This window comes from Lepidochelys olivacea, assembly GCF_965140295.1.
Source record: "Lepidochelys olivacea isolate rLepOli2 genome assembly, chromosome: 24".
Taxonomy (NCBI): Eukaryota; Metazoa; Chordata; order Testudines; family Cheloniidae; genus Lepidochelys; species Lepidochelys olivacea.
The window spans coordinates 10,787,053-10,812,514 of NC_140434.1; the positions used below are offsets into that span (position 1 = coordinate 10,787,053).

At 56.7% G+C, this 25,462-nt stretch overlaps 1 protein-coding gene across 1 annotated transcript in view; it reads right to left on the minus strand.

The window, feature by feature from the left end:
* Positions 1–2,998: 2,998 nt before the first annotated feature.
* LOC311512279 (uncharacterized protein) overlaps positions 2,999–25,462 on the minus strand; it is a 52,214-nt gene continuing 29,750 nt past the window's right edge. Inside the window, exons 5-8 of the mRNA XM_084613414.1 lie at positions 18,986–19,177; positions 18,275–18,376; positions 4,840–6,360; positions 2,999–4,151 (exon numbers count right to left, since the gene is read on the minus strand). Of these exons, the coding sequence (XP_084469540.1) occupies positions 3,508–4,151; positions 4,840–6,360; positions 18,275–18,376; positions 18,986–19,177 (2,459 nt within the window). The 3' untranslated portion in view covers positions 2,999–3,507. The remainder of the gene's footprint in view (positions 4,152–4,839; positions 6,361–18,274; positions 18,377–18,985; positions 19,178–25,462) is intronic.

Consider the following 25,462-nt stretch of genomic DNA (forward strand, 5'->3'; position numbering starts at 1 on the left):
GCCAGGCAGGCTGCAGTGCAGCCATAATTAGGCTCATGGCTTCATGCTCTGTCCTGGCTCAGCTGCAGACCCCCAGCACAGCACAGCCCGCCCATGCTGCAACAGCCCCTGCCTTGAAGTGGTTTCCATCATATCCAGGGTTTACGGTTTGGTTCAGTGGTTCTCAGCCCCCCTGTATGGATTGTTCCAGCCCCCCTGCGTGAGGCTCTAGCCTGGAAGGGGTGGGGTTCTGGGGAGATGGGATTGGCTCCCCCAGTAACTAGCTCATGCTCCTCCAGTGCTTTGGCTGGAGGCCATGGCTGCTACCCCTCAGGTCCTGGGGGATTTCACATGAGCCTTTGTCTGAGGAGCTGCTCCATAAACACCCCCTCCCCGTAGCTTACAGCTACACAGCCTCCCTCAGCCCCGCCCTTCTGGCAGCCAAGGTGGGGAGGGGGCACTGGGTATACCTGCCCCTGAACCCCAGCAATGCTGCCCTACAAGGATGACATGAAGCAGGCACCCCTGCAAACTACTTCGCATGATGCCGTCTGCACCCTACCTGGTATGTACGTTGCCAACGCTGTAAAGTATGTGCAGCAAAATCCTGCTCCCCAATAATGGGCTTTGCCACCCCTTCGCTTCCCGACCCAATTATTCCAGCCTGGCCCCTGCAGGGCTGCCAGCGTGGGAGCAGAGACTAGAGCCCAGAAGCAAACCCCATTCAGCGCCCTGAGCCCTCTCATCCTGCCAGCGTCGGCTTTCCTTCCCCTCACCTCTGGCAGCCCTTTAGCTCAGGCCAAGTGACTCCGTTGCCAGGGGTGCTCTGACCCTGGGAGAGCTGTAAGACCCAGCATCGCGCCGGCTCCCTCCCTGTCCCATAGCCCAGCCACGTGGGTTTCGGTCTCTACGCTTTCCCGCAGCATCTGTCCAGCCCAGCCCAGCGTTCCCCTTTGTGATAGTGAGGGGCCCCTAGCCAAGCACAGGATACCTGCTGAGCTGTCACAAGTGTTGCAGACACAGGCGGCCCTGGCCCTGGCCTTAGCCCTGCTGGCCTTTTTGGGGCTTCTGTATCACATGGCCAACTCCCAGCTGTGTAGCCTCCTGCCCTCTCCTCTGCCTCAGCAGTTCCCGTTACCCATATTTCCCTCTCTGCTTGAACCTGGGTGGTGCAGATTGCTTGATGGAGGATCTGGGCAACAGGAACCATGGCTCTGGGTGCCCCACTGAGAAAACAACAGGCTAGGAGCTCGGGCACTAACAGTTAAGGGGCAAAACAGAAGAGCCAGCAAGTGGCCTTGGAACAAAGCCAAGCTGGTGTTGAGCCGAGTGCCACACAGCGATGGGTGCACTGGGGTTGCAGAGATATCCCAGACAGGCTCAGGAACCCTTAGACACCCATCGCTTTGGGCACCTAACTCCCTTGGGCTCCTTTGTAATCCCCAGGCCTGCCCTTTCCTCATAGGTGCAGCCCTGGCCTTGTGTGATGTGGATTTTGAGTCAGTGTAGGATGCAATCACGCCGTTTTTGGTCTCCCTTGGCTCTGTGGCTGCTGGTAGCCCCCCCCCCCGATGGAGAGGTGAGGACATCCTGGACCAGGAAGAGTGGGCTGGATGTGCCTGCCTGGCCCAGCAGCCACTGCAGAGGTTTGGCCTTGGGCTGTAACTAGGGCTCCTAGGCACAACAGTAATACAAATAATCAATTCAGCACTGAGGTAGATGAACAGTGGAAACATCAGAGACAAAAAGCCTGAGCCCCAGCTCTTCCCCTCTGCACCTCACGGCCCACCAGGGCAGCCTCGCCTGCAGGGCCACATGCCACGTCACACAGGAGTCCAGCTACAACCCCCAGCTCCAGCAAGTGTTAACACCAGCAGGGAAACTAACGGGGCGTAAACCCACCAAACACTCAAGGAGGACGGCACTGTGCCGCAGAGCTGGGCTCGGAGCAGCAGAACCAACAGGAGGACGTGCTTTCCCAGCCACTTTTAAACACAGCTTGCTTGTGGGTGAGTTCCTAGTTCAATAACAGACATGATAGCAACCGGGGAGGCCCCTGTGTTACCAGGCATTCAAATGGCAGCATGTTACAGCCAACAGCCCCATGGCCAGGGCCCTCCCTGGGAGAGCCATATTGAAGTCCCTGCCTGGAATCAATCAGGCACATCCCAGCTGGGTGCTTCATCACAGGGCTATTCGAGGGGTCTCTTGTTTTCAGAAATGCCCTGGAACCACCCCACCGTGCGCCTGTTATATACAGACACGTTCCCACAAAAGCTACTGTCTCAGTGACTTGGCATTGAACTCCCCCCGAACACTTTTGGACAATTCGCATCCAGCTCTGCCTCTGAGCTGCCGTGTGACCAGGGCCATTTCACTTCACCCCTCTTGGCACCTCAGTGTCCTCTCCCACCTCTGGTCTTGTCCCTTTAGACCCCGAGCAATTTGAGGCAGGGGCTGGTTTCTTACTAAGTTTGTGCAAGGCCTGACAGTGGCTGGGGCCTCTACCTGCCATTCTGCCCCAAATAACTCAGACGAGGTTGGGGCTGTTTGCCAGCCCAGCCTGGGAGCTCTCAGTACACCAGCAGTCCCCCTCCGCATGTCTTACCATGGAACACTAACCCCCCTGCAGCCCTACAGGGGACATCTCCCCCCTTGCAATTGAAACCTGGCAGAACTGATGGCAATTTCTGCTCAACCACCAGCGCTGGCAGGGGCTTTGCAATGTGAGCAGCAGGGCACAGGGCCCTGCAGGAACCAGGAGCCCCCACACAAGGATCAATTCACACAGGCAGCCACTGGTTGGGGGAGCCCAGCTGGAGACCTTGTGCTGACTGGGGCAGGTTCTCAGCAGCTTGGGAAGACCAGGGCTCTGCCGGGCTCCCCAAACCCAAGGCACCTGAATCCAGCAGCCACCTGAAAGGCTGGCCGTGGTCTGCTGAGCAGGCAGGGGACTCACAAATACAACAATTTGCTTAAAAACATTTTTTTTTAATAATAAAAAATAAAATCAGTCGTGTGTGTCTTGCTCCACTTGACCCCTTAAGGCAGAGGGGCAGGGCAGGGGCCTTTCCACTCTTGTGTCCAAGCTTGGCCATGCAGTGGGGGACATGAAAAAACAAGTCACTGGTCCCCACCCCTAACACACAAAGCACTCGCAGCCCCCAGCGAGCCTCAGGGCAGCTTTTTATGCGGTGGAGTAACTGAGAGGGCAGCAGCATTTCAGGTGAGAAGAGGCCCTGCCCTGCCCCCTGTGACACAGGGGAATCCAAGGGGTGGAGGACCTGAGGACGCCATGGGTGCCAGGGCAGAGTGGCGCGTGGAAGGCCAGGCCAGAGAAGAGACGTCTGGGTGTAGTTTCTCCCAGGATGGTCAGACAGCTCAGTCCAAACACCCCAACACAACTGCCTGCTCTGCAATGGGGTGGGGCAGCAGGAGCAGAGCAAGGGGGTGTTTGCACTGAGGGCCCCCACAGGGGTTGGGGGGTAGGCACAGCAGTGGTGTGCTCTGAGCCTCACCCATGCCCGCTCATGCCATGCCCTCCCCCCGGTGGCTGAGCAGATGGAGCTGCAGCCTGGGGAGATCGCTGAAGGTGGCATGGCACTGGTGGCAGGAGGGATGGTGCCTGCGGAGCCGCATGTGCTGTTTCAGTGACCTCTGGTACGCAAAGCGCTTGGCACAGACCCCACAGATGTAGGGGCCCAGGGGGGGCCGGCCTCGCCTCCGCTTCTTGGGGGGCTGGCCTTGGCCTTGCTTCATGGGGGGGCGGCCTCGCCTCTTCCCCTGGGGGACAGGCTCCAGCTCCTCGTCCTCTTCGTCCCCGCTCTCCCCTGCCCAGTCCTCCCCAGAGCTTCCCCCGGGGTCGCTACCCTCCCCTGCTCCCTGCTCTGTGTATGTCACCTGGGGCTGGGACTGCCGGAAGTTGTAGGGTTTGTGCCACGCTCCCTGCTCAGCCCAGAGCTCCTTGGAGGGGCCTGGCAGCTGTGGAGGGACTGAAGGGGGTGGTGGGCCTGAGGGAGGGGGGGTCTGCAGAGGGGCTGATGGTGGGGGGGGCTGCAGGGGCTGGGATGGGGCTCCCACTGGCAGGGGCTGTGCCTCGTTCCCCTTCTCTGCTGCCGTCCTGCTGCTGGTGAGCTCACCGTGCTGTCCTCCTGCTGGCCCCTGAGCTTTGGCTGCAAAGCAAAGAGGAGACAGGTCAGGGAGGTGGCGGGTGGATGACCCTTCCTGGTCCAAATAACAGCCCCTCTGAATGGGCAGTGAGGGCCCAGCCCCCAAGGAGGAAGCATGCTCTGGCAGGGGAGAGGAGTTAGACAGAGGATTCAGCCCCTGAACCCGATGGAAAGGGGGTCCCCGATGGAGGTGAGGGCCAAATTCTGATGTCCCAATCTGTGCACCCCCATGACTTCAGCAGGGAGTTCTGGGGCTGACCCCCAAACCTTTCCCCCTTAAAAGGCCCCCCTCACTGCCCTCCCCCCAACTCTAGGCAAGGAGAGCTACGGTAGAGCCTCCCTTGCTCAGAAAGGCATATGTGCTTGGGGCAATCCTCCATATTTCCAGTGCTTTCCCTGGGCCCCAAGTGACATGAATCCAGCCCCCCCAGGCAGGGAGGCAATCGGCTCGTTTTGTGGTTGGCACATCCCCTCTTTCCATGCTCAGCACAGGGCATGGCCCAGCCCTAGCCAGGAAGGCAGGGCAGCCATCTTGCTGGCACAAGCCACACCGAGCTTTTGTAACAAATGGGGCCCCACGAGAATTGCTCTGGGGCCCGACCTCCCTGCAGTAGCTGACAGCGGAGGCTGGGAAGCAGGAGCCGACCTGCCCGACAGTGAAGCCTTGTGCCCTGGTGTCGGTATACGGTACCTGGGGCTGGGCGCAGCACTCGCATCCTTCCGGGCACGGGTCCTTGCAGAGTATGTGCGTGGGTACTCCCGGCTCTCGTGCCTGTGTCCCTGGGGGGCACGACCATCTGGGGTGGGATCTGAAGGATGATCTTGGTGCCCGGAGGCAAGGTTGCCGGGTTCAGTAGGATCAGACTGTTACTTATCACTCCTGTGACTGGGTCTGAGGGAGGGATGGTCAAGGGGACTGAGACAGGGGCCAGGGCCATCGGTGTAGTTGAGCTGTGGGGACTGAGACAGAGGCCAGGGCCTGAGACTGAGGTTGAGCTGTGGGGCCTCACTGCTACTTGGGCTGGGGGCCTGGCTGGGATGGAGCTTGGGGGCCTGGCGGCTATTGGGGCTGGGGGCCTGGCTGGGGCAGAGCCTTGGGGCCCAGTTGCTAGTGGGGCTGGGGGCCCAGCCTGGGGACAGCCTGGGGGCCCAGTTGCTAGTGGGGCCAGGGCTGCGGGCCTGGTTAGGGCGGAGCCTGGGGGCCCGGCCGCTAGTGGGGCTGAGGGCCTGGCCAGGGTGGATCCTGCTGTCGAGACAGAGTCAGGGACTCTGACCATGAGTGACGCGGTCCCTGGACTCCTGGTGTTGTTTTGTGCCGGCCGGGAGGCCTGGGGCTGGGCCTGGGCCTGGGCCTGGGGCTGGGCCCGGGGCTGGGCCCGGCAGAAGTGCCCTCCCGTGTACTGCACCCCGCAGCGCGCGCAGGTCTGCGGCCCCCTGTGCAAGCTCTTGTGGAAGAGCAGCTTGAACTCGAGGGTGAAGACAGCGCCGCACTCGTCGCACATGAAGGCCTTGTGGCGACGCTGGTGCAGGCGCAGCAGCATGGGGCCGGCGAAGCTCTTGTCGCAGTCCTCGCAGCGCAGCAAGGGCTTGGGGGCCAGGGTCTGGGGCTGCCCCACGTGGCTGCGGATGTGCGCCAGCAGCTCTGCCTGCGACACAAAGCTGCGCTTGCAGTCCATGCAGGGGAAGGGCCGGATGCCCTCGTGGCGCCGCAGGTGCTCCTGCAGATCGGGGGCCGAGGCGAAGACCTTGGGGCACTTGGAGCAGCTGAAGGGGCGTTCCCGGCCCCCGCTGTGCACGCGCTGGTGCTTGGCCAGGTTGGAGGAGTCGGTGAAGGACTTGCCACAGGCATGGCACGAGTACAGTGCCTCCCGCGTGTGGATCCGCAGGTGCTTCCGCATGTTGCTGCTGTTGGCGAACTTCTGGCCGCAGGTGGGGCATGGGTAGACACGCGGAGCCGTCCCTCCCTGGGGACCCCGCTTCCTCTGCCGCTGCGGAGGGGGCTCAGCATCTTCCTCCTCCCCCTCTGCTGAGCTCTCCTCCGTGGAGCCACCAGGGGAGTCTCCCTCCTCCTCTGCTGAACGCTCCTCTGCAGGGCCCCTGGGTCTCAGGGAATAGCCCCCCTGGCTGTCCGGGACATCCTCCGAGGACTGGGCAGGGGAGGAGGGCGAGGAAGGTGGCACTGCTGGGCTGCCGGCCTGGCCCTTTACATCATCTGCAGAGAGAGGCACATGGTGAAATGCCCATCCTGGTGAGGCTGCATCTGGTGGAGCAGCTTACCTGGCGTCTCAGCCTCCCCCACCTCTTATGCTCTCAGCCCAGTTCAGCCATTCACCCAATTGCTCTTCAGCCCTACACCACTAACCCACGGCTGCTCTCCAGACCCTGCTCTCAGCGCCTCAGAGGGGAGCTCAGAACGCAGCCAAGCCCAGAGCTGGTCACTGGTGGATGAGTTAAACACAGGCCTCAACCCTGACAAATGCTGACAAGGGAGTCCTTGCGGGGACAGAACGAGGGCACTGTTCCCATGCCCCTGCGTTACCACCACCCCACTCCTGCCAGCTGGCCCAGCACAGCGCTCAGATGCCCAGTGGGGATGGAGGACAACACCTGAAGCCCCAGAGCCAGACACTGCTGCTCCCCCAGACAGCTCGGAGTGTGGCTTTGCCCGAGATTGCACATGGGTCACAGAGGAACTGCTACTGAGGCCCTGTCCGAGTCTCCATCCTGCTCCAGCTGGGAGGTTCTCAGATGGTGACACCTGGAGCAGAGCCCCCCGCCCAGGGAAGATACGGGTGATCTCAGGACAAGGGTCTACACATGAGATGGGGTTTCAGCCACAGACCTAAACAATCAGACTGACCACTTGGTGCTTGAATCCCACCAGAGACAGCCAGACAGGAAAGGACCCACGAACTCTCCCCTGACTTTGGGAACCGAACCGATCTCCCAGTGCAGTTGACTCCCCGCAGAACACATTTCTTCACTGGCCCCTCTCCCTCATTCTCCCACATGCTTCCTCACTCTGTTCACACTTACCGCCCCCTTGTATGCCTCCTCCTGTTGGGGGTGGGTGGTGGGCAGGGAGCGCTCGCCTGGATCCCTGAACCGGGTGCTGGATACAGCCTGCCGGGCCCCTGCCCTCCCCACTTCCCCAGCATACAGCCTCGCCCTGTGCTGCCTCCTGACACATCCAGCTGTGGGCTCAGCATCAGGAAGCGCAGCCCCCAGGTGGATCCACCCCCAGCTCCCAAGTCCCTCCCCTCAGGGGTCCCTTCCCCTTCCCCACAGCTGTGGGTCTCACGCTCCTCTCCAAGGGGAGCTGGATTGGAGAGAACCAGCACTGCACATGTGCAGCCTCACTCAGCAGGGGCCGCCCCGGGGCTGGCCAGGTGGGGGAGTCCTCGCCACCAACCCCCACTGGTCACAGGGGTGGCAGGAGCCTAACCCCAGTTCTGCAGTAAGGCCCTTCCTGGCTCTGCTCAGAGAACAGCCTGGGATGCCCTGGCACTGGGCACGCAGCTCAGGACCCCGTTCTGTGCCAGTGCTCAGCCACAGTCCAGGCTCCACGCATGAGCACTCGTCTACATGGGAAAGCGATACCGGTATAAGCCAGGTGTAAAGTGCAATGTAAAGTGACAGCTGCACCAGCGCCCCCATACAGATCCCCCCTCCTGGTGAATGCTGCATCGGCGCCCCATACGGATCCCCCCTCCTGGGGGATGCTGCATCGGCGCCCCATACGGATCCCCCCTCCTGGGGGATGCTGCATCGGCGCCCCATACGGATCCCCCCTCCTGGGGGATGCTGCATCGGCGCCCCATACGGATCCCCCCTCCTGGGGGATGCTGCATGAGCGCACCATATGCCCCCTCCCCACCCCCGGTGAATGCTGAACCAGCGTGCCATATGCCCCCCACCATTAACACTCATGCTGGGATAAGGGGGAGCGTTCAGCTTGTGTCGCTTTGGAAGGAGTTTAGCTAAAGCCCTCCAAAGTTACTTTTATCCTGGAGCCAGAGGGGCCACAAGGGGGTTTGCACCAGTCTAACTGCACTCATTTAAGCACAGCGGGGAAGCTTTTCCACACGGACATGCCCTGAGGGAGCCCTGGGCTCCTTCAAGTGTGTGCTCCAGGGAGCTCCGGCCACCTGGCAGATGAGATAAATCCTGCTCAATCCCATGGCGGTCTGGGGCCTCCCTGTCAGGGCTGGGAAGGGAACAAACAGAGACCCAGGCAAGTAACAGACTAGCTCCCTGATACTCTACAGCCTTGGGAGCAGATTCCTTCGGTACAGGCCTCACTTTGAGCCTAGGAGGAGTCCTGATGACCTCTGGGACTGACCATGTGCTTCTTTGCCTTGCTGAACTGGGGTCTTGCTGTCTGTCTGTCTAGGCTTTTCCCCTAGTGCTTCCCATACGGTCACAGCCTGGAAGCAGGAATATCTGTACCAGCTATGAAAACACAACCAGACACCTGAGCTTGTGGCATCAGCATTCGCTAATTCTGAGCGAGCAGCTGCATGAGAACTCACTGCATGGGCACCATAGCATCTGTTAGCGGTAAAGAGCTCTCCCCTTTGAGATCTGCCCTTGGCTATGGGAAAAAGACAGTTACCTTTTCCGTAACTGGTGTTCTTCGAGATGTGTTGCTCATGTCTATTCCACAATAGGTGTGCGTACTTGCCATGTGCACTGGTGCCGGAAGTTTTTCCCCAAGCAGTACTCGTAGGGGGGAGCACCCCCCCCCCCCGTGACCCCTGGAGCAGTGCCTGCATGGTGCGGTATAAGGGGGGGGCTGTGCTTCCCCCACCCTCAGTTCCTTCTTGCCAGACAACTCTGACAGAGGGGAAGGAGGATGGGATGTGGAATAGACATGAGCAACACATCCTGAAGAACATCATAGAATCATAGAATATTAGGGTTGCAAGGGACCTCAGGTCGTCATCTATTCCAACCCCCTGCTTGAAGCAGGACCAATTCCCAATTTTTGCCCCAGATCCCTAAATGGCCCCCTCAAGGATTGAACTCACAACCCTGGGTTTAGCGGGCCAATGCTCAAACCACTGAGCTCTCCCTCCCCCCAAGAAAAGGTTTCAAGTGATTGCTTATGTGTATTCCACAATAGGTGATTCCAAGCTATATCTGTTGGAGGTGGATAGGAGTTCACAAGTTCTTGGGATGGAGTACTGCCCTGCCGAACCCAGCATCATCCCTGGCCTGGGAGACGATTGCATAGTGTGAGGTGAATGTGTGAACTGAAGACCATGTGCCGGCCCTATAGATATCCTGGATGGGGACACGGGCCATGAAGGCAGCTGATAAGGCCTGCGTCCAAGTCAAGTCTGCCCTCACAACAGGCGGCGGGAGAACCCCTGCCAGCTCATAACAGGAACGGATGCACAAAGTGATCCGCTTAGAAAGCCGCTGTGTGGAAATCGGCTGACTCTTCGCCTGCTCAGCCAAGGTGATGAACAGTTGTGAAGACTTTCTGAATAGCTTGGTCTGCTCGAGGTAGAAAGCCAGAGCTCATCTCACATCCAGCATGTGGAGATGGCGTTCCTCACTAGTCACGTGAGGCTTGGGGCATAGGACTGGCAGAAAAATGTCCTGACCCATGTGGCTGGCAGAGACCACCTTCGGGAGGAACGCGGGGAGCTGGACCTTGACCTTATGAAAAAACGTATACGGTGTTTTGGGCCCTGAGCTCCAAGACCCGCCTGGCCGACGAGATAGCTACCAGGAAGGCCACCTTCCATGAGAGCCGAGACCAGGAACACGTGGCCAGTGGTTCAAACGGGGCCCCCGTGAGACGAGCCAGCACCAGGTTTAGGTCCCACTGTGGAACCAGGGGCTTGGAATATGGGTAGAGACGGTCCAAACCCTTAAGGAACCGGCTGGTCATACCATGGGAAAACACCATGTGCCCTTGCACCGGGGGATGAAAGGCCGATATGGCCGCCAAGTGTACCCTGACTGACAAGGGTGCCAGTCCCTGGGCCCTCAGGTGGAGGAGGTAATCAAGGATAAGCTGGACTGGGGCAGCTGTCGGGGAAACACCCTGGCCTGCCACCCACCTCGAAAACCGAGACCACTTCGCCACATAGGAGCGGCGAGTGGAGGGCCGTCTACTTTCGAGAAGGACGCGCTGAACCCGTTCCGAGCATGTCCTTTCCTCGCTACTGAGCAGCCACACCATGAGGTGAAGCGTTGCTAGGTTGGGATGTAGGTGGCGACCCTGGTCCTGAAAGAGCAGATCCGGGTGGAGTGGCAACTGCCATGGCGGACCTACCGCCAGCCCTGAGAGGGTCCCATACCAATGCTGCCGGGGCAACGAGGAGGACCCTGGCTTTGTCCGTCTTTATTTGCTCCAGGACCTTGCTGATCAGAGGGAACAGGGCGAAGGCGTAGAGGAGCTGGCCTCACCAGGACAGGGTAATGGCATCGGAGATAGTGCCCCTCCCTAGGCCCCCCCGGAGCAGAGCCAGGGGCATTGTCCATTCTGCTGGGTCGCAAATAGGTCCACCTGGGGAGTACCCCACCTTCGGAAGAGCTGGTGAGCCAATTCTGGGTGTAGAGACCACTTGTGCAGAGAGGAAAAATCCCTGCTCAAGTGATCCGCCCTCACATTCTTTGCCTGTTGATATAGAACATCGAGGCCATGTTGTCCATGAGGACCCTGACTACCTTGCCCTCCAGGTGTGAGCGGAAGGCCATACATGCCAGTCACACCGCCCTGAGTTCCTTGAAGTTTATATGAAGGGGTAGGTCTTGTAAAGACCACAGGCCTTGGGTCTGAAAGTTCCTCACATGGACCCCCCAACCCAGGTCCAACGCGTCGGACACCAGCTCCAAAGATGGGGCCCTGACTCTGAATGGGACCCCTTGGAGCATGTTGGTTGGGACTGACCACTACCGCAGGGAGGTGATCACAGAGTTCAGCATGATGAGGACTTTGTCCATTCTGTCTGTGGCCTGGGAGAACCGCGAGGCCAGCCAGAGCTGGAGGGGCCTCATTCTGAGTCTGGCGTGACAGACCACATATGCGCATGCAGACATGTGACCCAGCAGTTGCAGGCAAGCCCTGGCTGTTGTCACTGGGAACCTTGTGACCGAGTCGATGAGCCCTTTCAGGGTCTTGAAACTGTCTGGTGGGAGAGAGGCCCTGGCTGATGTCGTGTCCAGTAGCGCCCCGATAAACTCTATGCATTGGACCGGGACTAACGTGGACTTGGTGCTGTTTATCAACAGGCCCAGGGCAGTACATGTGGACACGAGGAGCACCATATGATCCCTCACCAGCGACCGGGAGATGCCTTTGACTAGCCAGTCGTCCAGATATGGGAATATTTGGACCCCCTGGTGTCTGAGGTTGGCCGCTCCCACTGCCATACACTTTGTAAAGACCCTGGGGGCAGTGGACAGACCAAACGGTAAGACCGTGAATTGGTAGCGACTCCATCCCACCATGAAACGGAGGAAGCGTCTGTGCCCCTCAGATATGTGGAAGCACGCATCCTGTAGATCGAGGGCAGCGTACCAGTCCCCATGATCCAGGGAGGGGACGATGGAGGCCAGGGAAACCATGCGGAACTAGAGTTTCACCATGTAGTGGTTCAGGCCTCGCAGGTCCATGATGGGCCTGAGCCCCCCTTTGGCCTTCGAGATAAGGAAATACCGGGAGTAATACCCCTTGCCCAGGAACTCCTTGGGCACCGCCTCTATAGCTCCTAGGTCCAGGAGCCGCCCCACCTCCTGCAAAGCCTCACGCCATCTCCTCAGCCTGGAGGTGGAGCCTTGCTGCCACCGTTTTTAGGAGGTCTTGGTGAGCCCAGTAGTCCTCCTGAGGGACGGAGGGAGGCGGGGCCGCAATCAGCTCCTCTGCGCAGGGCGAAGCCAATGCAGTGCTTTGGGTGTCGTCTGGCACCAGAGGATCCACCACCTGGTCGGACTCCGGGCACAGTACCGAGGACACAGATCCCACCGACCTTTTTCTGGCTGTCTAAAAATGGACACCGACAGTGCTTCTGAGGCCCCGGCCACTGAGTGAGCCCCCATCAGGGGCTGTGCCGGAGGCCACAGTGCCCACTGGCCAGCCATGACGCTTGGTGCCATTGCGCTTGCTGAGGCACTGGCGGGGCTGGCTGGCTAGCTTGGCGTGTAGATAGGCGGCTGCGAGGGGAGGCCGGGCTGGCGAATGATCCGCTGCTGCCTCTGGACCAGGAGAATCGGCGGTGCCGGGACCTACGTTGGCCACAGGACCGTGATCTCGACGCGGAGGAGCAGCACCGACGGTAGCAGCTGCTCTGTGAACGGCCTTGATGGGTGGACCCGCGTTAGCGAGATGCTGGTGATTGACGCCCAGGGCTACAGTGCCTTGGCGGGAACTTGGAACGGGAGTCCGAGCAGGAACGACATTGACGATCGTGCCGCAACCGACTGTGGTATCTCCTGCGAGACGAGGACCATTGGCAACGTCCCCCACGGTCCTGTCGATATTCGCTTTGTAAAAACGAGCAGTGCCGGGAGTCCCAGTCAGACGGCACCCATCCGGACAGTCTGGCCAGCGTTGAGGGCGATCCAAGTGGACTGAGCCCTGAACGGTCGCTGGGCAGTGAGGGGTGTTGGGAACGTTCCCTCGACCGAGACCGGTACCGGGCCGGTGGTGACTACAGTGATCCCAGCGACGGCTTGCCCCTGGAGCGTGCGGCCAACATCAGTGGAACTCCATGCACCAGCATGGACATGACGTCCCTGGCTGCCTGGAGGGCTTTGGGTGTGGATGGCATCTGGACATCTGGAGAGGCCTGCTCCGAAGGGGCTGGGCTACTCCGCTCGGCGTGAGTCGGAGGCCTAAAGCCCGATGGGGCCTACCCTCTGTCCCAGACTTCCCTCGGTGCTGTTGCGAAGAGGGAGTCTTTCCGGTCCTCTTGGCGTGCCCCGTGGACAGGGAGAGGTGCTGTCTGCATGATGGTACCGGACGCTGCGGTGCCGGGTACCGATTGAGTGGTGTGCGGGGGTCGGGGCCAGCGCTGACTCCATCAGGATGGCCCGGAGCCTAATGTCCCTTTCTTTTTTGGTCCGGGGCTTGAAAGACTTGCAGATTTTGCACCTTTCTCCCAAGCAGCACAGACAATCTGCATGCGGGTCACTCCTCAGCATAGAGTGCCTACAAGAGCCGCATGACTTAAAGCCTGGGGCACGGGGCATGCCCCGGCCTGGGCTCAATGACTAACTAAACTAACTGAATTAGCTAGCTAACTACCTACAGGTACTACTGAACAAACGAAGAGTTCTGGGGATGAGCTGCAGCAAATCATAGAATCATAGAATATCAGGGTTGGAAGGGACCTCAGGAGGTCATCTAGTCCAACCCCCTGCTCAAAGCAGGACCAATCCACAACTAAATCATCCCAGCCAGGGCTTTGTCAAGCATGACCGTAAAAACTTCTAAGGAAGGAGATTCCACCACCTCCCTAAGTAAAGCATTCCAGTGTTTCACCACCCTCCTAGTGTCAAAGTTTTTCCTAATATCCAACCTAAATCTCCCCCACTGCAACTTGAGACCATTACTGCTTGTTCTGTCATCTGCTACCACTGAGAACAGTCTAGAGCCATCCTCTTTGGAACCCCCTTTCAGGTAGTTGAAAGCAGCTATCAAATCCCCCCTCATTCTTCTTTTCCGTAGACTAAACAATCCCGGTTCCCTCAGCCTCTCCTCCTAAGTCATGTGTTCCAGTCCCCTAATAATTTTTGTTGCCCTCCACTGGGCGTTTTCAATTTTTCCACATTCTTCTTGTAGTGTGGGGCCCAAAACTGGACACAGTACTCCAGATGAGGCCTCACCAATGTCGAATAGAGGGGAACGATCACGTCCCTCAATCTGCTGGCAATGCCCCTACTTATACATCCCAAAATGCCATTGGCCTTCTTGGCAACAAGGGCACGCTGTTGACTCATATCCAGCTTCTCGTCCACTATAACCCCTAGGTCCTTTTCTGCAGAACTGCTGCTGAGCCATTCGGTCCGGAGTTTGTAGCGGTGCATGGGATTCTTCCTTGTTGTCCTTGTTGAAGCTCATCAGATTTCTTTTGGCTCAATCCTCTAATTTGTCTAGGGCCCTCTGTATCCTATCCCTACCCTCCAGAGTATCTACCTCTCCTCCCAGTTTAGAGTCATCTGCAAACTTGCTGAGAGTGCAATCCACACCATCCTCCAGATCGTTAATGAAGATATTGAACAAAACCGGCTCCAGGACCAACCCTTGGGGCACTCCACTTGATACCAGCTGCCAACTAGACATGGAGCCATTGATCACTACCTGTTGAGCCCGACAATCTAGCCAGCTTTCTATCCACCTTATAGTCCATTCATCCAATCCATACTTCTTTAACTTGCTGGCAAGAATACTGTGGGAGACAGTGTCAAAAGCTTTGCTAAAGTCAAGGAACAACACATCCATTGCTTTCCCCTCATCCACAGAGCCAGTTATCTCGTCATAGAAGGCAATTAGTTTAGTCAGGCATGACTTGCCCTTGGTGAATCCATGCTGACTGTTCCTGATCACTTTCCTCTCCTCTAAGTGCTTCAGAATTGATTCCTTGAGGACCTGCTCCATGATTTTTCTAGGGTCTGAGGTGAGGCTGACTGGCCTCTAGTTCCCAGGATCCTCCTCCTTCCCTGGAGCTCAGCAGTTCCAACGCCCCTTCACTGGCGGCAAGAAGGAACGGAGGATGGGGAGAGTGCAGCCCCCCTTATACCGCGCTGGGCAGGCGCCGTGGGGGGGGGGGCGCTCTCCCCTAAGGGTATTGCTAGGGGAAAAACTTCTGGCACCGGTGCACGTGGCGAGCATGTACACCTATTGTGGAATACACATGAGCAATCACTCGAAGAAGAACTGGAGGTCACAGTCACTGGGGTAATGCAGGAGAGAAGAATGGCACTATAGACAGGTTTGTCAAGTGCCTGTGTAAAGGGGCTGGGGCCACAATACCAAGCTCATCATCATCATCATCTGGGCTGAGGCCTATGGATACAACACACAATTACTACTCTCCAGTGACTAGGCCAGACCCTCCCTGGCCCTGTCCCCTGGGCCATCATTCAGAGCAGCACAAAGCAGGAGAAACACGACCAGCTCCGAAAGGCAGCATTATACGCTCACGGACATAATGGACCCAGAGGGCCCCTGGGTTTGTTAAACATGTCTCACATATTCGTGATGGGACCTCTCCTGAGCCGACTAGCCCATGCGTGGCACAGGGACCCCAGGAGCACAGGGCTGTGACAGCTGCTCACACCAGACTAAAAAAGCCAAACTTGAAAGCAGAGTAGCCCAGCAGTTCTCAGATGCCCGGCTACCCGCTGAGCAGGATTGCAGCAACCAGACACTTTCCAGCCAGACACAGCTCACAAGGGAGCAATCTTGTAACAATGGATGCCATTGACAAAGCTATTTCCTTCAACACAGGCCTCATACAGGCCAAGCAACATGCAAGGTAGCACACAGCCCAGCACGGCAAATCACCCAGGAGAGAAACGCCACTGAATGGTCTGTGTAAATGCAGTGAGAACCACACAGGAAGCCAACAGATGATGGTACAGCGTGTGCCAGAGAAGTTTGCCATTTGAATGCACTGGAGTGCGGAGGCTGTCAACACTCTCATCAATTCATCCCCAGCATGCGGGAAGTTAATGGGTATCATTTTCTAGTACCATGTTCAATCGCACCATTTTCAGGTCCCTATGCAAGTTCCAGCTGAGTGGGGACGTGCATTCGCCCAGGCTCACTCTAGATCAGACTGATCGGGTGGAGGTTTCCTGCCTGGTTCCTAGCTTCCAGGCAGAATTGGCAGGAGTGCTCAGCACTTGTCTAACCTAGCTCCCGCTGAAAGCTGGGGGCTCTGGGAAAACCCAGGCTGGGAGCACAATGCACACTGGGCAGTCACCACAGCTGCACATCCAACTGCATGCCAAGAGCCAGGCAGAGGCATAAACGGAAGTTTACAGGCACGACCGTGGCCACTGCCTGCCTGATTCTGGCATCTGCATGTGTAGCGCAGACGCACGGCTCTGGCGTATGTTGCTGGAAATCAAGCCCTCTTGCTACATTCTGCTCAGTGGCTCTGCTCCAGAGGAGCTGATGCTGGGGCCAGCACAGCCTCGCTGCTATAGGGGGCTTTTCCTTTAACACTTAATGGCTGTTTTTTAAAAGCCTACGACAACAACTTCCCAAAACCCAGCCCAGCTCCACAGCTGCCTCCGTGGCCGATGCCGTTTCCTGTTCAAAGAAACCTAATTCAAGGGGCTCGGAGGCTTCCCCAGCAGTCAGCAGGGCTCCGAAATAATGGGCTCATCCGACACCGAGAATCGGCAGCGCCAACTAGCCCCAAAGGTTCCAAAAATCACAAGAGCGAGAAACAACAAAGCCACGAGGACTCTGGAGAGACGCTTAGTTCTCCACCGGCCCCGGGCAGAGCACGCGCGCACCACAGCACAGCCTACTGCTGCTGCTCTAACAACCTAAAACGCCCTGGGCTTTATGGGTCCGGATGCTACAGGGATTTGGATTCCTGGTCCCCAGTTCCCGCTGGCTCAGTGGCCTGGTGTCCAGCCACGCACAAGAGAAAGCACCCCAACAACTCGCTCCTTGGCTGACAGGCTCCCAGAGCGGCCAAATGACCCTCTCTGTCCTAGTGCCAGAAGCTGGGGGAGCTGCAGAGGAGACAGCTCTTGTACCCTCAACAGCCAGTTTAGTGGGTGGGCCACAGGAAGCCAGTATTAGATGGACAGGGAGCTGATTTGCACCTGGGGAGGGGCATGCAGGGGCATGAGGGTGAAGGCTGGAGCAGGATCTCCGCAGAGGGGAGTGGAGGCTGCAGCCCAGAGGGGCCTGTGGAGGCCATGGCAGAGTGGGGAGAGGGAAAGGAGTGTTTAGGGTCCAGGTTGAGGTTCTGCGGAGGCCGGGATGAGGTGCAGAGGATAGGATGTGATGACCAGAGACAGTTTATGCTGAACACTAGGGAGTTCTTTCCCACGACAAGGTCTATGGGGCTGGGAATCTTCTCCCAGCTATGGGGAGGGAGCCCCATCACCTGGGTCGTGGCTCAGTCACCGGCTCCAGAGCAGCACTGCTCAGATGGATTACCAGGCCTGTTCCGTCGGCACCCACGGTTAGTGCCATTTGTGCTGAGCTCGGGAAAGCTCCCAGCGCCCCATGGCACCAACCCCGGAGACAATCTGGCACGTACACCCAAGCGACACCTGCGAGACTGAAAGCATCCACCCTCCAGAGCCGTCTGCATGTTAAACGCCACAGGGCGCATGCTGCTGCCCGCGTTATCCCGACGGACAGCGGGGCAGAGCTGCCTCTGCAGCTGGAGCTCCCAAGTCCCCTCCCATTGGGCAGCGAGCTCCACACTTACCCAGCAGCGAATGAATGCTGCATCTGGCACGTGACACAAGGCTGGGCTTGGCCCTTGGCGGTCGCTCAGAAGCTAGCGAGCTGAGTGGTTAGCGAAATGTCAGGGTCTCCTGCGAGCAGGGCTGGGCAAGGATTCCCTGAGACACAGGGCAGAGCTCCTCTGTATGAACCCCAAAGGCTGCTGTGCCCAACTCCCCTAACCTCAGGATCCCAGGCTCAAGGGGCTGCAGCAACTGCAGAGCACAGAGAGTGCCAGGCAGAGCACCACAGCCCCCAGATCACTCGGCTTCCCGCCTGCACCTCCCCTGCTGAGCCCCCTCCTCTCTCCCAGGCCCTTCAAGATCTGTGCACAACAGGCCACTGCTCTCCCACCCCCCCGGAGGAAGGTGTTGCCTCAGGCCCCAACAGGGATCCCCGTATGCATGTGCTAGCTGCAGAGCTCCAAAAGGGAGCTGGGTATGCCATGTACCTCCCTGAGTCTTCGCCCAGCAATCTCCCTCTACGAGGGACCCCCAGGTGCCCAGCTGCACTCAGGGCCCTTCTCACAGAGCTGGGCAGCACCGTGATGGCAGCAGATCAGACCAGGTCATCCCTCCTCCTGCCTTGCTTGTGCTGGCATGGCAGGAGCCCAATGGCCCCTTCTGAGCTGTGGCAGGGGGGCTGAGCAGGACTCAGGTCACCCCAGTGACATCCTCTCCCCCATCACCTGCTTCCAGAGCCTTGCTCTCCACCCTGTCTGCGTCGTAGGCAGGGTCCTCCCAGATGAACTCGTCGTCCAGATCCATGGGGTCACCCTGGCACCATTTACCTGCACAGAAAGCACACTGGGTGGGAATCTGGGGGTGTCTCATCAGGGCAGGAGCTCAGAGCAACACCTGGCCCTGCCAAAGCCACCGGGCAGGGAGATGCAGGGGAAAGGGCAAGCCACGCCCAGGTGGGTCTCAGGGATTAGGGGCACATCTCTGGAGCTTTCAGTGCCTGGCTCCTCTCCCCAACCCTGGCCTGGGACCCACCTTCACTCTGCTGGGCTCTGTGCGAGTAAGCAAGAATAGGAAGTGGCATGTTGGCCTCAGAGCTACTATACAGTCCTGAGCCAGACCAAAGTTGGGGGAGCACTGGGCTGGGAGAGGGACTGGGGCTGGGCAAGGGGAGAGGTAGGAGCCTTGGGGGTGTCTGAACAAAGCAGACGTTCCCTGTTATGCTAGGAGGTCCAAGGCTGGGGGAACTGGCTACTGGAGAGGGACTGGGCCAAGCAGCATTTAAACCCAGACTGGACAGAGCCCTGGGGACGGTCTGTAGGGAACCATCCTGCTGCTGCCGCAGGTGATCTGACAGGGATCACCCCGCTCTAAGTTCCCTGGGCTGTGGAGCCGGACAGCCCACAGGGGTATGGGCACCATGCGCCGAGGGCACCTACTCTTCAGCAGCACAGAAGAGGCAGTGTCCTCCAACTCCTCATCCTCGGGCCTGAGCTCCCACTGCTGGATCAGCTCGTTGATCTCCGCATCCAGCTGCTGGGCCTGCTCGTCGAGGCTGCTGGTGCCGCCCTGGAGCTCCAGAGCCGCCCGGAGAGATGGTTCCTGGGCCACGCTGGAGGCCTGGCGCGGAGCTGCGGGAAGGAGGGTGTTAGAAGGAGATGGTCAGTGTGTTGCTTTGCTCAGCCCTATATGCCTTTTACCTCCCCATCACTGGCTCTGGGTAGGGACACCACTCCCCTCTGGCTGCTGGATTTTGGCACTCCCCCTTGTAATAAAGGGAGAGGCAGGGAGCTTCTGAGGTAAAATCTCCCCACGCATGGCCTGGGCCCCAGCTTGACCCCACGGCAAGGGTGCGAGCAGTGCGCAAGGCCTTGTTCAGCCACCTGCACTGGGCAGGGCAGATCCCAGCCAGTGCCCAATGTTGGGAGCTTCATGCTCGGCATGCGCATTGGGGTCTCTCGGGGGGTGGCCATTGCCCTGTACCCCCTAGCATGAGGGGTCACGTCTGACGATGCAGAGGAAAAGCGAAGCCTGAGCTGCCACAAGGCCGGGCAAAGCAGCAGACAGAGCCCCGGGAAATTCCCTTCTTTAAAGAAAGAAAACTGGTCCATTTAACAGGGCAGGCTGGGGTTTGCAGAGCCCCACAGAACTCATCACATCCCCCATGCCTGCCAGCACCGCAAGTAGTGACATGGGGCAGTTTGGGAAGTCTCCATTCTTGAGTTTTGCAGGGGAAGGGGGTTCTCACGGCCCCCCTCTGCCCCATGCTAGCAGGAAAGCAGGCCCCCTTCCCCGCACAATTTGTTATAGTGGAGACATTTTCTCTCTGGCATTCAACTACAACAAAACCCCTCCACTTCTCCTTCACACTGAAATCCCTCAGGGCTGACAGCCCCCCCAGGGGTACTCCAGGTCAGGCACAGCCAGAGCGTCACCCAAAGAACACATGAGGCAGCAAAGGCAGCGTGGTCTGGTGGATCAGGGACCCCAGGTCTAATCCCGGGGAGAGCTCAGCCCTCTGTCCCATTTGGGGGGGCAGAGAACCTCAGGGCCAGTGTCCCTACAGGGAGCAGAGCCCCAGGCATAGCCTGTGGATTCTAAGGCCAGAGAGGAACATTGTAACCACCTAGTGCAGGGGTTCTCACAATGAAGTGTCTGGTGGCCGCTCTGACAATTTTTCCTAAAATATTTAATTTTAGGAAAAACAAATAAATATGCGCATACTCATGTCCAAATTATTATTTATTTATTTATATAGGAGTTTACTTTTATTGTTGAGTCTGCAAAAAAAATGAAGTAATGTGCAGTTGTCTCTGTTCTTTACTAGACCCAAACAGACCAGGAACACAAATAAGGTGCTTTGCATGTTTTGATTTTTTTGGTTGATTTTGTTTTTGTAAAAACAACGAGGAGTCCTTGTGGCACCTTAGAGACAAACAGATTTATTTGGGCATAAGCTTTCGTGGGCTAAAACCCACTTCATCAGATGCATGGAGCAGAAAATACAGGAGCAGGTATACGTACATGAATGTGTGGGCCCCTTACTGAATGAGGGAGGCAACCTAGTGACAGAGGATGTGGAAAAAGCTAATGTACTCAATGCTTTTTTTGCCTCTGTTTTCACTAACAAGGTCAGCTCCCAGACTGCTGCGCTGGGCATCACAAAATGCGGAAGAGATGGCCAGCCCTCTGTGGAGATAGAGGCGGTTAGGGACTATTTAGAAAAGCTGGACGTGCACAAGTCCATGGGGCCAGACGAGTTGCATCCGAGAGTGCTGAAGGAATTGGCGGCTGTGATTGCAGAGCCACTGGCCATTATCTTTGAAAACTCGTGGCAAACCGGGGAAGTCCCCGATGACTGGAAAAAGGCTAATGTAGTGCCAATCTTTAAAAAAGGGAAGAAGGAAGATCCTGGGAACTACAGGCCAGTCAGCCTCACCTCAGTCCCTGGAAAAATCATGGAGCAGGTCCTCAAGGAATCAATTCTGAAGCACTTAGAGGAGAGGAAAGTGATCAGGAACAGCCAGCATGGATTCACCAAGGGAAGGTCATGCCTGACTAATCTAATCGCCTTTTATGATGAGATTACTGCTTCTGTGGATGAAGGGAAAGCAATGGATGTATTGTTTCTTGACTTTAGCAAAGCTTTTGACACGGTCTCCCATAGTATTCTTGTCACCAAGTTAAGGAAGTATGGGCTGGATGAATGCACTATAAGGTGGGTAGAAAGCTGGCTAGATTGTCGGGCTCAACAGGTGGTGATCAATGGCTCCATGTCTAGTTGGCAGCCGGTATCAAGTGGAGTGCCCCAAGGGTCGGTCCTGGGGCCGGTTTTATTCAATATCTTCATAAATGATCTGGAGGATGGTGTGGATTGCACTCTCAGCAAATTTGCGGATGATACTAAACTGGGAGGAGTGGTAGATACGCTGGAGGGGAGGGATAGGATACAGAAGGACCTAGACCAATTGGAAGATTGGGCCAAAAGGAATCTGATGAGGTTCAATAAGGATAAGTGCAGGGTCCTGCACTTAGGACGGAAGAACCCAATGCACAGCTACAGACTAGGGACCGAATGGCTAGGCAGCAGTTCTGCGGAAAAGGACCTAGGGGTGACAGTGGACGAGAAGCTGGATATGAGTCAGCAGTGTGCCCTTGTTGCCAAGAAGGCCAATGGCATTTTGGGATGTATAAGTAGGGGCATAGCGAGCAGATCGAGGGACGTGATCGTTCCCCTCTATTCGACATTGGTGAGGCCTCATCTGGAGTACTGTGTCCAGTTTTGGGCCCCACACTTCAAGAAGGATGTGGATAAATTGGAGAGAGTCCAGCGAAGGGCAACAAAAATGATTAGGGGACTGGAACACATGAGTTATGAGGAGAGGCTGAGGGAGCTGGGATTGTTTAGCCTGCAGAAGAGAAGAATGAGGGGGGATTTGATAGCTGCTTTCAACTACCTGAAAGGGGGTTCCAAAGAGGATGGCTCTAGACTGTTTTCAATGGTAGCAGATGACAGAACGAGGAGTAATGGTCTCAAGTTGCAGTGGGGGAGGTTTAGATTGGATATTAGGAAAAACTTTTTCACTAAGAGGGTGGTGAAACACTGGAATGCGTTACCTAGGGAGGTGGTAGAATCTCCTTCGTTAGAGGTTTTTAAGGTCAGGCTTGACAAAGCCCTGGCTGGGATGATTTAACTGGGAATTGGTCCTGCTTCGAGCAGGGGGTTGGACTAGATGACCTTCTGGGGTCCCTTCCAACCCTGATATTCTATGATTCTATGAAAAGATGGGAGTTGCCTTACCAAGTGTGAGGTGAGTCTAATAAGACAATTCAATTAAACAGCAGGATACCAAGGGAGGAAAAATAACTTTTGAAGTTGTAATGAGAGTGGACTATTTCAAACAGTTGACAAGAAGGTGTGAGTAACAGCAGGGGGAAATTAGGTGTACGTTTTGTAATGACCCAACCACTCCCCGTCTTTATTCAGGCCTAATGTGATGGTGTCCAGTTTGCAAATTAATTCCAGTTCTGCAGTTTCACATTGGAGTCTGTTTTTGAAGTTTTTTTGTTGAAGAACTGCCACTTTTAAGTCTGTTATTGAGTGACCAGGGAGATTGTAGACGAGCTAGCTAGTAAATCTGCTACTCTGAAAAGTTATATTTGTATATTTGTTAATATCACTTTTCACAGAGGACTTACCCAGCCCTGGCAAGCTGAGGGACAAATTAAGTCCTACACAGGGAGGTGGGAAGGTGTCGGGGAGGACCAGGGGCAATGCGGGGTGGGCCCAGGGCTAGAGCCTGAAGCCGTGCGGCTGGAGGCTGAAGTCCGCCGCCATACGCCAGAGCCTACTGCCCATCACCACAGGGCCGAAACCCAAGCTCCACCACCCCTGGGAAGGTGGGAACTCACACTGGCCGCCTGCTCCTACAATGTTTGTGGCTCCAGAAGGGGGCAAGGACCAACCCCTGCAGGTGGTCCTGAGGAGGGGCAACTGCTTTGCCCCTCCCCCCATCACCACCCAGCAGGCTGTGGCCACAAGAAAAGCCCCTGGTGGCTGCATGTGGTCATGGTGGCTGCATTTGAGAAACACTGACCTAGTCTGATGTCCTGTGTCACAGGCCGGAGAATCTCACCAGGCAATTCCTGTGGCAGGCCCAGCAGCTGTGTTTGAGCCAGAGCATGTGTTTTAAGAGCCCCCCAATCTCAATGTAAAGACTCCAAGTGCTAGGGAACGCACCACACTCCCAGATAAACTGTTCCAGTGGTCAACAGTCTTCACCTTATTTCTAGTCTGAATTTAGCTAGCTTCAGCTTCTAGCCGCTGCATCTTATTCTGCCTTTAAGAGCCCCTCAGGCAGAGAAGTACCCACATTGGTTCTTGAAAACCACGATTAAGTCACCTCTGAACTTTCTCTTTGATAAACTAAATGGATCAAGTTTCGTTTGTCTCTCAGACAGGTTTTCCAATCCTTGAATTGTTCCTGTAGTGCTTTCCTCAACGCTTTCTAATTTGTTAGCATTCTTGTGGCTGCGTGGACAGCAGAACGAAACCCAGCAACCAGTAATGGCCCCACTAACATATAACCTATACAGAGGCGATAGCATCTCTCTACTCCCACCCGCTAGCTCCCTTACACACCTGAGGATTGCGTTCACCCTGAGCTAGAGCATCGCCCTGCGAGCTCACATTCAGTCGGATTCCTTCTGCCATGACCCCTCAGTCCTTTCCAGTGTCCCACATTCCAGGACACAGTTCCCCATTTTATACATGACCCACACTCTGCAGGGCCTTGCATGGGGCAGTGTTAAAACACGAGCACCCTGTCCCCTTGCCAACTGGCCCAGATTGCTCTGTGGAACGGATGGGTCATTATCCACAATGAATCAGTGGACAGGTGACAGCCACGAATTTTCCCAGCTAAGATTTTATGCTTTCTTCCAGATTGTTGTTCAAGCTCCTGAACAGCACTGTCTCCATACCAATCCCTGAAGGACCCTATTAGAAGAGATCTCACTGGAGGATGATTCCCCATTAATTTTGAGAGCGATCCTTAACCAGTTTTTAATCCATTTAATATGTGCGACATTGTTCGCACTGTTCAAAAATCAATGGGGCCCTGATCTCAGCTGAGGCCTCTCGGCATACTGGAATACATAGAGCAGACTTTCCAGCTCCTGGAGCATTTCCCTCCCATTACCACACTAACAGCAGCTTTTGCTCCCCCCAACTTCAATGAGATCAGGATCGGGTCCTTAAATCCCTAACTGCAAGACCGTTTAATCCCCTTTGATCTGACAGTGCATTACTTTTCACAGCCGAAAGGTTCTGGGTTGATAAGGTTTAAGAAAATTAACTAGCTGCCCTTTGTTACTGTGCTAAAATTGGGTGCGGGGCTTGCACTGAGCAGGTAAGAACAGCCTGCATGGCAACTCCAATCCTAAGGCTCCGGGGATGCAGAAGGCTGCATGTGCTGATACGAATGCAAGATCGGGGCCTAAGGATGACAAGACCTTCCCCTGGACCAGCAGCTTTGTTACAGCCTAGGGAAAAATTCCACTTTCAGCTCCACCAGTGTCCATGGAGCTGAACCCGTGTATGGGAGAGTGGAATGTGGTGCTCCTGCAGGCCCATTATTTTCAGAAGGGCTCAGCACATGGAGCACCGAACCCTTTTGAAACTCTGGCCATAAGCATGGTGCAATGGGAGCTGCCGAGCCCTTCAGCAAACCCAGTCCCACGTGTCATTTAGAGGAGGAACCGAGCTGAGCTCTCTCCTGATGAGTGCAGCTGATCCACATGGAGGCCCAGGGACACTGATGGGACTGAGTGAAGCTGCCTGATCGCACTGGGCTGCCTTGGCATCTAAAACAGTCCATTTAAACTATGAACAAAGCCCCAGTGTTCCTGCTCCATGGAAGGATGGCTCCAGATGCCTCAAACTTCCAGTATGTAGGTGGGCACTGTCCTGCCCCCTGTTGGCAACACCCGTGGCTCCTCCTGCTAATCAATCAGAGTCCGTTGCCAGGGCTGTAACAAACCGCAGGGTCCAGGGCTGGGGCACAACTGTTAGGAACAGTGAGTTTTAAAAAGGGGACATTGCTTTATTTTTAAGCACCCCTCCCTTGCTGCGACACTGCTGGGGGGCACTAAGGGCTCCATCCCGAACCCCTTGCTGAAGCCCTCAAGAGTGCAGGGTGCTTGTGGGGAGTTGCTGTGTATGTGTGGGGTGGGGGGAGAGGGTCCTTGGCTGGCAGCGAACACCAGGCCCAGCTGCTGTTGCATCACATTAGTTTTAAACATTGTGAGTGTTACATACAAGCTTTCCGTGTGCCCCCCTTAACTCAGAGCCCTGTGGGATCAAGCCCTTCCGATCCACCCCGGGCGCTCCACGTCAAAGTGCTAGAAGTGAGTTC